The following is an 11488-nucleotide window of genomic DNA, read 5'->3' as shown; positions in this document are numbered from 1 at the left end:
GACCCAAGCCATGGTATTTTCAGTAACCTCATATGCATTTGAAAGCTGGACAGAGAATAAGGAAGACCGAAGAATTGATGCTTTTGAGTTAGTAGTGTTGGAGGAGAATACTGAAAGTGCCATGGGCTGCCAAAAGAACCAATAGATCCGTTTTGGAAGAAGGGAAGAAGTGCAGCCAGAGTGCTCCTTGGAGGCCAAGATGGCAAACTTTGTCTCTCATACTTTGGACATATTGTCAGGAGGGAGCAGTCGCTGGAGAAGGATATCATGTTTGATAAAGTGGAGGGTCAGAGAAAAACAGAAAAACCCCCAAGATGGATTGGCCAAGTGGCAACATCGATGGACTCAAGCGTGGCAACAGTAATGAGGTTAACCCAGGATTGGGCAGTGTTTCGTTCTGCTGTGCATAAGGTCACTATGAGTCGGTACTGACTCAATGGCACCTAACAACAACAACAGTATCTAGAGTTTCCATGTATTTGTTTCCATTGTCTTGTTTGTGCTGGTTCTCAATGGTAGCCTCTTCCCTTATGTAACTGATTATTTTGACTATCTGCTGAACATAGTACTTTATAAAATACTTGCAAAACCAAGTTGAGGCCTAGAGGATGACTGGATAAACAAACTATGATACATACACATAATGGAATGTTGTTATTGTTAAGTGCCTTTGAGTCAGTTGTGACTCACAGAGACCTTGTATAGGGTATTCAAGGAGAGGCTGGTGTGTTTGAACTGTTGAACCTGTGGTTCACAGTCCAGTGGTTATCCTACAGTACCACACCAATAGACTACTACAGGTTAAAGAATAATAAATCTGCTAAACACCTCATAACATGGATAAATAAACATGGAGAGAATATTATGCTGAGTGAAATTAGTCAACACATATATTATGTAAAACCACTACCATAAAAAGTTAAGAAAAGGCTTACACAGAGAAAGACGCACTCTACGAAATTTATTTACCATGAGTGGGAATGGAATGGACGGTGAGTAACTAGAGAGTAGACATATATAAACTGATGTCTTAAAATCTTGTCATTCATAGGGTCACCTATTGGTTTTTCCCCATCTGGAGCAAAAAAGAATGAAAAAAAAAATCAATGATGCAAGGAAACAATCATTCCCAAGGACTACTAGAATACACAAACTCTAGCCTCCACAACTCTGAGACTAAAAGAATTAGATGAGGCCTGGCTACTACTGCTGACTTCTCTGAACGAGATCACAACAGGAGACCCTGAATAGAGTGGGAGAAAAATGAGCAACAAAATTCAAAATAATAAAAAAGACGAGGCTATTGGTCTGATAGACTGGTGGAACACTGAGACCATGGACCTTAGAGAGTCCTCATACCTAGAACCAAACTCACCCCCTGTGGCTCACCTTTCAGCCACACTATATTGTTGTTGTTGCTGTTAAGTGTTGCGAGTTGGTTCCGAACTCATAGCGACCCTGTATAGCGTTTCCAAGGAGCGGCTGGTGAGCTTGAACTACCGACCTTGCAGTTCAAACCGACCTTGAAGTCCAGTACTTTAACCCACAGCGCCACACTAGGACTCCAAGAGATAGTGACCCTGTGTAGGGTCCAAAGAGCATCTGGTGAGCTTCAATCTCCGACTTTGCAATTCAAACTGACCTTGTAATCCAGCACATTAACTCACAGAGCCACACCGGGACTACAAACTATAGAGAGGTCTATAAGGGGAACAATCATACCAGGGAGGTAACACGCCTTAGAATAGTCACCCACACAAGATCCAAAGGGCAGCATTTACCAGGGATAAAGCTCAGAAGGCAGGGAGGGACAAGAAAGAGGATAAACAGAAACAGTAAACACAGAGAAGAAGTAGGAAAAGTGCTGTTGTTACATTTTACGGATTGCAATTAATGTCGTGAAACAGAGTATGACTTGCTGAATAGAAAAACAATTTGCTCTGTACATAAATGTTTATTTAAAAAAAAAAAAAACCACCAAATTTTTAAAACTAAAAAAAGAGAATGCCAGACTAAGTGGACCAGTAGCATCCAGAGGACTCCCTGAAGATTATTACCCTGAGATACACTAAATCTTAAACCAATTCTATATCCCTTGAAATCACCTTTTAGTGAAACAACAGAGTGGTACATACAGTAAAGGATAGCACCCATAAGATCTGTGCTTTACTTAAAAACCATTTGTATGAGCACAAATGGTCAACATTTACTTTAAAGCAAAGATGAGAAAATAAGGAGGCAGGGAGAGTAGAGTACTGGAAACGGAACAACCAGAGCACAACTAAAGAGACTATTGATACATTTTAACTAAACTACTGAGCAATCTGAATGGAAAGTGTCAACTGGTAACCTAATTTTCGATGTAATCTGTCACCAAAAACACCAAAACAAAGTTTTTTGTTTTTTGTTTTTTTTAAATTATTGTTTGACCTGATTAATTGCATGCATCTAACATGCATATAATTAAAGTTGTCCACTGAAGATTTTGTTGACTCATTTTTTGATTACATAAGAAACATGCTTTACTAAACATCACTATTTTCTTAAGAAAGTACAAGTATTATTTTGTCCAATTTCCCTAGAAAGAGGAAAACCACAATTGTATGCATCTAAAACAATCACCTGTTCTGGGCTCCTGGGTCCTACAAACCCAAAGAAAATAACCCATTGATAGAGAGTCTTATCTTTATAATGTACTCAGGATAATATCTATAATGGCTATCCTAATTTTCCCCTGCCACAATTTAAGCTCATTCCTTTCTGCTCTATAGTATGTTGGTAAGAGAGGAAGTGATCCATAATTACAAAGTCTGAAGACGCTATTATATCATCTTTTATTATCTTTCTCGTTTCCAAGTTATATTAACTGGAATTCCTTTGCTTTTCCTTAGTTTGTCATTTTTGAAAGCTTAAATTCTATACGCAACTATAGCCTACTTTAAAAGGATTATTAGGACAAAAACTAAGTAAAATAGTGATGTGACAGCTTTAAAACAATTATGGATAATGAATAAACACCCAGATAACTTTCATTCAGACATTAATTTTACACCTTGGTCCAATGACTAGTATTCTATAGTACAATAATACTTACCAGGAGACTTCCCTTGCTGTGAGTTGCTTCTTCGCTCTCTGTATCGGGCTGGAGTGGATAAACCTGGGTCTTTAGTAGGCTTGCTAGCAGATCCCATTTCTGAAATAAGGAATCCCATCTGTTCTGAAGGCAAGATATTCTCAGGTGGATTGCTCTGGCATTTTATACTGGTATCCACCTAAAATATTAAACCCACTCATTATTATGAAATTTCAAATATTTCAAAATAATCTACTGAAAGTTAACATTTCATCAGAGAAATTCTACTATAGAAACATGATCCCAAGCTTGACATTGTTACGTTACTCTCTTTAATTCTGTTGAGTTACCTGAATATTTGATAATCAGATGTACATTTCCCCATACACAAACCAGTGAAATGTATACGGATCTAAAACATTTACTTATGATTGGAAGGGGAATTACCATGAAGCTAGCAAGTTATTTTTGTTGTTGGATGGGCTTTGCAAAATTTACAAAGGTAAGATATTTTGACTACAAGTGGTTAAGACCACTATCTCTTTCCACTCTGACATCCCTTTCTTTAGCAGACTTCCCTTCCTGTCAGTGCTACTGGAATGACTACACATCTAATCCTATTGGATGGTTTCTGTGATGTATGGGTCCTCTGTTCTACTTATTTTGTACTCTTTGTCTTACAGAGAGCCTCAAAATTATATATGCTCTGGCCCTTATAAAATTTTCATCTGCCCTGCTTAGCATATATGTTTCTTTCTTCATGCTCTTAAGTTATTTTTCTTTGGAATGCCAAATCCCAATGTCAGGGAGGTCAGTTCCTATAATACTCTCTTTCTTTATGAATTTATTTTTAAATAAAACTATATACTGAAATTAAGGTTAAAGTTAAGAAATGGCTTTAAAGAGCTGTATTTTAAAATATTTATCAAAGAAAAATAACTATGTGGAGAAATGTAATTTTAAAGTATGAAATCTAGGTGTGACTATGAAGAAACAAAGACCAATTTGGCATTCTTTCCATGAGTACATTTGAAACATAATGGGAACTTTCTTTGGTTTACTAAATTTACACCATATCTTAACACATATGCTGTTTGCTGTTGTTGCTAAGGGCCATCAAGTCAGTTTCAACTCATAAGGACCCTCTAATAGGGTTTCCAAGGAAAGACTGGTGAGTTTGAACTACTGACCTTGTAGCTCAAACCGACCTTGTGGTCCAGTGCTTATCCTACAGTGCCTCCAGGACTCCAACACATAATATGTTGTTGTTGTTGTCAAGTGTCGTTGAGTTGGTTCCAACTCATAGCAACCCTGTATAGAGTTTCCAGGGAGCAGCTCGTGAGCTTGAACTGCCTACTTTGTGGTTCAAAGTGACTTTGCAGTCCAGCGTGTTACTGGGTCTTAATACTAAGGCTCAAAAAGCACAATGGAAAATAGAAATCTTCAGACATTTGAATAAAAAATTAGAGCTAAAAAAGTGTGCCAAAAGTGACACCAGAAGTCTCAAACACAGAAGGGAATCTCGTTAACAAACAATAATCCGAAGAAGAAAAAACAAAAATCAGCAAGAAAAAAATTAAAAGTAGGCAAAGCACTTGTTAACTGAATTCACAAAAAATAGTGGTTTTAATCTGAATGTACTTTTGATGAACCATTCTCACTAAATATTTAGAATCAAAATTAATTACTTTTCTGGTCACAAACCTGTAGCACTAAAGGAATTATTCTTTACCTTTTCCTCAAACTACAGAATTCTATTTTAGAAATATAGATATTGCTAAGGAAATATTAAACACAACATGTTCATAAGTTCTATTAGAGTTGACCAGTGCTGTAAGAAGGTATGAAAAGTTCTCCAACCATCTCTTTACTTTGATGCCACAAATGGCAAGGAAAGTCATGACCTGATATTATCATTCAAATAAACTGATCTTTTTGAGTAGTAGAAGTATATCAGCCAGGCTTACCTATTCCATACAAATTAGACAGCAGAACTCAAGGGATGCTTTTTTTTCCCCACTAAACTCCCTCTTGAAAACTTGTAAACCAGTCACTTCGTGCCTTTATAGCCCCACCCCACTCCCGCCCCATTTTAGGTAGTCAGTGTCTAAGTTGCCCATCTTATCAGCCCCGTATACAGAGTGGATAGGATTGATACTTGATGTGAAGGTTTATTCCCTCTCAGTTGGTATTTTGAGCTACTACATCCATAAATATAGGTCAAGTTCATCAAATTGTAGCAACTTACACTTGTTTCCTTTATCAAAAACTTTTTTTTTTTAATCTTCCTCTAGTCGAGTCTGATCATCAAGCCATCGAAGCTAGGTCAAACAGGTATTATCTACAAGTTTGGGCATTCTTACGCATCTCCCCTCACTTCATATCAGCTGGACACTTTGCTCTCAGCTATTGCCCTCCATGGCTATGTCTTTGTCCATGGGCTCAGGAGTGTCAAGGGATGCTTTAATATCAAACTATGTTTTGTACTACAATGGTCAATCAAACTGACTCTCTAGAGGTTGACTTCAGAGAGAGGATGCCTGGGGATAAGGCAACTTCTTTCTAAATCTTTTGTGCAGGACAACTAGAATATGAATCTTCTAGAAAGCATAGTGAGCTAATATTAAACTCAAACAAAATCTAGATGAGCTCTCCATGAGAACAGTCTTTAGCAAGAAGTATTATGTACTTTTAGTTTTCTTTTCTGCCCTCTTACCTGGTGTGTACTGAATGGTAGACCTTCTTGCACAAATACTACTGAAGATGGAGATGGATTATGATTTAGCGGATCTTTCAGTTTGACATGAGCTTGTTGGATGGCTGCAGATTCCTGTATTGTGGTATTTTCAACAGGCTGAGCTGTGTGGATGGTATAGATGTACTCAGGTGACTGTGGCAGAGAGCAGGTAATTGCTTGTTCTGTTCCTACCACAAAAGATGTAATATCTGAGCCTACAGGAGTAAGTGGCTCCAGCTGGCTAGCCTGACTTGTGGAAGATGGATTGCTGTTGCTTGAATTAGCTAGGATATGTTGGCCTCTGTTAGACTGAGATGTTGGACACTGGTTCTCAACAGGCTCCACCTTTACCATCTCCAACTTAGGGGATGAATGCAACTCATCTACTATCTGAAAGACAGCCTCTAGGTTTACTTCTGTCTTTTTATTTTCATCAGTAGCACTGCAAGACCAATTCGAAGGTAGAAATTCAACTGGATAGGAGGACTGCATTGGAGGATTCTGGGGAAAAAGAAAACAGGACTATTTGGATAGAAAATCAAATAAAATAACTGCATGTATTTTCAGGATGGCACTTGAAATACCCTCCATTCTCCCCCCCCCCATTTTTATGTCTGTTTATTTGTATTTTCCTATAATGAACATGGACTGCCTTTGTGGTTAAAACAAACAAACAAAAGGTCTTAAAAATGTAAAAGAAATTATTTATTTAAAACATTAAATATGTCAGCCAAATATTAGGCAGTCCTATAAGGTGAACTATAAGAAGAAGAATAAAAGCACCATGGATGCCAGAAGAACAAACAAATCTACTGGGAAATATACAGTCAGAATGTTTCCTAGAAGCCAAGATGGTAATACTTTGCCTCTCATACTTCAGACATGTTATCAGGAATGATCAGTCCATGGAGAAAGGCATCATGTTTAGTAAAGTGGAGAGTCAAAGAAAAAGAGGAAGATACCAACGAGATGAATGGACACAGTGGCAGCAGTAATGGGCTCAGACATAACAATTGTTAGGATGGTGCAGAACCAGGAAGTGATTTCTTCTGTATTGCACAGGGTCACTATGAGTCAGAATTGACTCAACAGTACCTAACAACAACAATATATGGTAAATAGTAACACCAGGGAGGCATGTACTCCTTAGAACAATCAATCATACAAGATCAATGGCAGCATTTGCCTGTAGAAGTTCAACCTGCTGCCTGACCTGCCAATATTGCATTTGCCAGTCCATGCAACCACATGAGCAAGCAATCCAGCTAGCTGCCTGACCCATGGATTTGGGACTTGCCAGCTACCACAAGTGAATGAACCATTTCTTCACAACTGCGTAAACCATTTCATCAAAGCAAATTTCTCTGACTTATGATTAGGGTACTATTTCAACAACTTCATCATTATTTGGTTCTAATAAGTCAGATACCTCACTAAAAATTTTTTTTCATTATTATTACCTTTTATTATCAGTAACTTTAGGAATCCAGTTTGTCTTTGAGGGTTGGCATAAGAATGATATCAGCAAATTATACACAACATAGTATGTAGTAAATATTACTAATAATAAGCTATCGAAAAGATGGACAGGTATAAGTGCAGTTTGTCATAACTCAAATATGTTGTAAGTCAGCGATCACCTGTATATTTATATATATGCTTCACTAGTTCTGTTCATCTAGAGAATTTTAACTAAAACAACTTCCTATGTAGATTTTCTCCAGAGAAAAGGAATGTCCTTTTGAATGCCTTAATGTCACCATTATTTCATTCTGTTGTACACAGGGTAACTTGAGTTGGAACTGACTCAATGGCACCTAACAACAATAACAATATTGCTACTAAAATAATTATTTTAAAATCTAAAGCTATCTCAGCTAGATAATATCTAGAAAGCATGATTTCAATCTTTAATCAATTATAGTATGAAAACACAGAGAATAGAATTTAATCTTATCCTAGAAACATTGCTGTTGTTGTAAGTGCTGTCAAATCAGTTCTGACTCATAGCACCCCTGTATGGGGTTCCCAAGGAGTGGCTGGTGAGTTTGAACTGCCAACCTGGCAATCCAGTGCTTATTGTATGGCATCACACCAGGACTCCATCCTTGAAAGATCAGTATAAAATATTTAAATCAAAGAAACTGGTTCCTAATAAGTAATGAGAAGATATTTAGAGGAGTGTTTACAACAACATGAGGACTAAGGTTGAAGGGGACTACTACTTCATTTCTCATTTTTTATATCATTTTTCCTTTTCAAAAGAAAAAGAAACAAATGTCTATCTGTACCACCTTAGAAGATTCTCTAATTTGGTGACTTAGACACTTGTAAAGTGCCCCTGGAATTCATTTTATCATGGAAGACTATAGGAGAGCAATATGAATAACTTTTGTCAATGATAGCCATTAGTTACATGAGAGGTGCCCTGGTGGCATCGTAGATTAAGCATTGGGCTGCTAACCACAAGGTAAGAAATTCAAACCAACCAGCTGCTCTGCAGAAGAAGGATGAGGCTGTCTGGTTCTGGAAACCCAAAGAAACAGCTCTACACTCTTCTTCGACAGGGTGGCTATGAGTTGGAATCTATTCAATGGTGATGGATTTTGGAGTCATATGAAGCTAGTGAGTACCTGAAATGTGGCTAGTATAACTGAGAAATTATGTTTTAGTTTTATTTAACTTTAAAGAATTTAACTATAAATGACCACATGTGATTAATTCACCTAGGCCTGTACTGGACAGTGCAGGCCTAGGTGAATTCTCAAAGATCATCTAAACTAACTTATATTTTTCAGAAATTAGAAAACTGAGCTCATAATCTATAGCTTACCTCTAGTCATTAACATAACATTTCCATTTCAAAACTCTGCAAGGTCAATAACACAGCACCTGAAGCACAGAATGTTGCCCATGTTGTAAGAACCTTACCTGGAAGTAGTTGCAATGTGCATAGGATGAGGCAGTGGGAGTGACACAGCTACTTAGAGCGTCCATATGGGTGGAAGGAGAGCAGCACTGAAGCACAGCTGGAACAAACGCAAACAGAAAAGTCAACAACCAAAGCCAACCTTTACAACGCTGAAGGTGTGCCTCTGTTACCCTGGGAAGAAAAATCCCAAAAGCTTTGTGAGGCTAACAAAATTGTATTTATTATATATTATATTTATATTTGAAAACAATGCAGTAATAAAGTACTTCGTTAAAGGCTCCTTTTTCTACTTGTATAATGATTTCTTTAGCACCAAAACATTTGTTACTTTTCTAACCAAACATTTATTCTTGCTGAAAGTGTTTGTTCTATCAGATTGTTTGACATTCAAAAACAATTCTTTCAGTCATGTTAACAATAACAACTATTTGGGTGGGGGGCTGTGTTTTTAGGGGTAAAGTAAAAGTGAAATACTCTCCAAATGTTCCTATGCATTAATTCTAAAAATAATGCAGAAAATAAATGCAAAAATGTTTTAACCATTTAGCATTTAAATAAGTAGTAAAGAATATGGATTCTAGAGCCAACCAGCTTGGCTCTGGAGGCAATCTCCACGATTTAATAGCTGTGGAAACTTGAGCAAAGTTCATCTTTGTGTCTCAGTTCTGCATTCCATTAGAATTGTGATTAATAATGGTAACCACTTAATACAGTTGTTATGAGGAATAAATGAGTTAATATGCAAAAGCACTTAGAACAGTGCTTGAACACAGTAAGCAATCAATAAATGCTAGCTGCTGTATTTATTATAACTAAAGAAATATATATTTCCAAATAGCCTCTTTATAGTTACGACACCATGAAAACATTAAACTCTTTGTCCTGGAATAGAGATACTTACAGATGCAGTCTTAATAACAGGGTGAGTCTCTTATTTTTACAAAGACTCTCCAGAATGAATGAGAATCAGTTATAACATCATATTTCTGAATTAAACAGAGATAAAATTTATGGAGCACCTACCATGTTCCAGTAGGAACAAGGTGACTCCACAGGATAAGCACTGGACTGCTAACCATAAGGTTAGCAATTCAAGCCAACTAGCTGTTCTGTGGGGGAAAGAAGAGGCTTTCTGCTCCTGCAAAAATTTACACAGCCTTGGAAACCCTATACAGAATCACTATGAGTCGGAACTGACTGGATGGCACTTAACACCACCATGTTCCAGGCATAGTAGTAAGTGCTTTCTGTATATCATCTCACTTAATGCAAAAATTTTATGAACTATTAACATTGCTTTACAAAATGAGGAAACCAAAAGACGAAAATGTTAAGTAACTTGCCGAAGGTCACAAAGATGGTAAGAACCGAGCAAGTAATCAAACTCCAGAGCACAAGCTTTTTATCATAGTATTTCTATAAGCTTTTCCTTTGTCCTCAAATGCAACAGTTCTGTTTTACCGGTGGCCACTTGATGATGGTAACTTTCCCTTTTCGTGCCCACATTTTAAATTTTTTGAGTGTGCTAACACAATTGCTAAATCATACACTCCTTCATCTTCAAAAGCAAATTAACCTACAGATTGTAAGCATTCATTGAAATGCTTCCTTTTTTGCATCATTCACTGTTGCTTTTTAAAGTGTGAGAGGTCTATAAAGATACGTTAGAAATAAACATTATCATTATATCACATGTGATTTAAGGTATTTAAAAAACTTGAAATAATGGACAGAATTTGAGTCAGATTACAAAAATAGGAGTTCATATTTTCTGGATGACATCATTTGGAACAATTCCAATAATTTCAAAATTCAGATATTACTAAGACTGCCACAAATTCTGATTGTGGAGGAGCTGGAGAGTCACCTCTGAAATAATTGACTGCTGTCTGTGAGTGCCAGAAGACGAGTTCCTTCAGGTTGAATGGCACCCAAAATATAACTGGGAAAGAGCTGCCTCCTCAAAGTAAAGTAAGCCTTAACAATGCGGAGGAGCAAAGCTTTCGGAAGCTGCCACTATAGGTTAGGCAAAAAGGTTCTTATATGTTATTCTTTGAAGGTAATTCAAATATCAAAGTAAACTATTTTTTCTATTTGAATTTGATTTCTAAGGATATCTTAAAGCATAAATACCCTGGGAAATAAGTTGAATCAAAAAAGTAAAACAACTAGGAAGGTCTACAGAGTTTGTAAAAAATCTGGAAAAAACAGGGACAGAAAAGAGTCCCCACTGAATAGTTTTCATCTTGTCTAGATGGGTCAGTTTAAAAGAGATGGGGACAAGATTCTTATGATTCAATAGTAATTGTTATCATGATTAATGGTGACTGTCAGAATTGTAAAGGTAGAAGTTTTGTAACAAAAATGGGGGAGTAGTTAATCTTACAGTCCAGAAACAAAGGAACCTAGGACCATTAAGGGAGAAGAGCACAAGTGGAATGTGGGACCTTATCCAGAGAAGCAGGGACACCAGAGATAGAGGCAGAGATGGGAATATGGAGAGAGGGAGCAACTAAGGACTCTAGATTCATGGGAAGAGAGGGACTAAGAGATGGTGGCCAGGAGGCAGACTTGCAAAATGTGTCCTTTGGTGGTGTAAATTATTATATATGCCTAAGTGTTTAATATCAGGATTGTATCAAGATTGACATTGAAATTTAAAGAGACAGTATAGACATAAAACCAAACGGCCACCACTCGTCTGTCTGTCGTGCTGTGGTGGATTGAGTTGCTGTGATTCTGAGGG

The 11488-nt window shown here is 37.1% G+C and overlaps 1 protein-coding gene across 1 annotated transcript in view; it reads right to left on the bottom strand.

The window, feature by feature from the left end:
* HSF5 (heat shock transcription factor family member 5) overlaps positions 1–11488 on the bottom strand; it is an 85765-nt gene that overhangs the window by 52373 nt on the left and 21904 nt on the right. The window contains exons 3-5 of the mRNA XM_006832389.1: positions 8742–8839; positions 5790–6311; positions 3095–3272 (exon numbers count right to left, since the gene is read on the bottom strand). Coding sequence (XP_006832452.1) covers positions 3095–3272; positions 5790–6311; positions 8742–8839 — 798 coding nt within the window. The remainder of the gene's footprint in view (positions 1–3094; positions 3273–5789; positions 6312–8741; positions 8840–11488) is intronic.

This window comes from Chrysochloris asiatica, unplaced genomic scaffold (genome assembly GCF_000296735.1).
Source record: "Chrysochloris asiatica unplaced genomic scaffold, ChrAsi1.0 scaffold00007, whole genome shotgun sequence".
NCBI classification, from domain to species: Eukaryota; Metazoa; Chordata; class Mammalia; order Afrosoricida; family Chrysochloridae; genus Chrysochloris; species Chrysochloris asiatica.
This window is presented reverse-complemented; position numbering and strand designations above follow the sequence as displayed.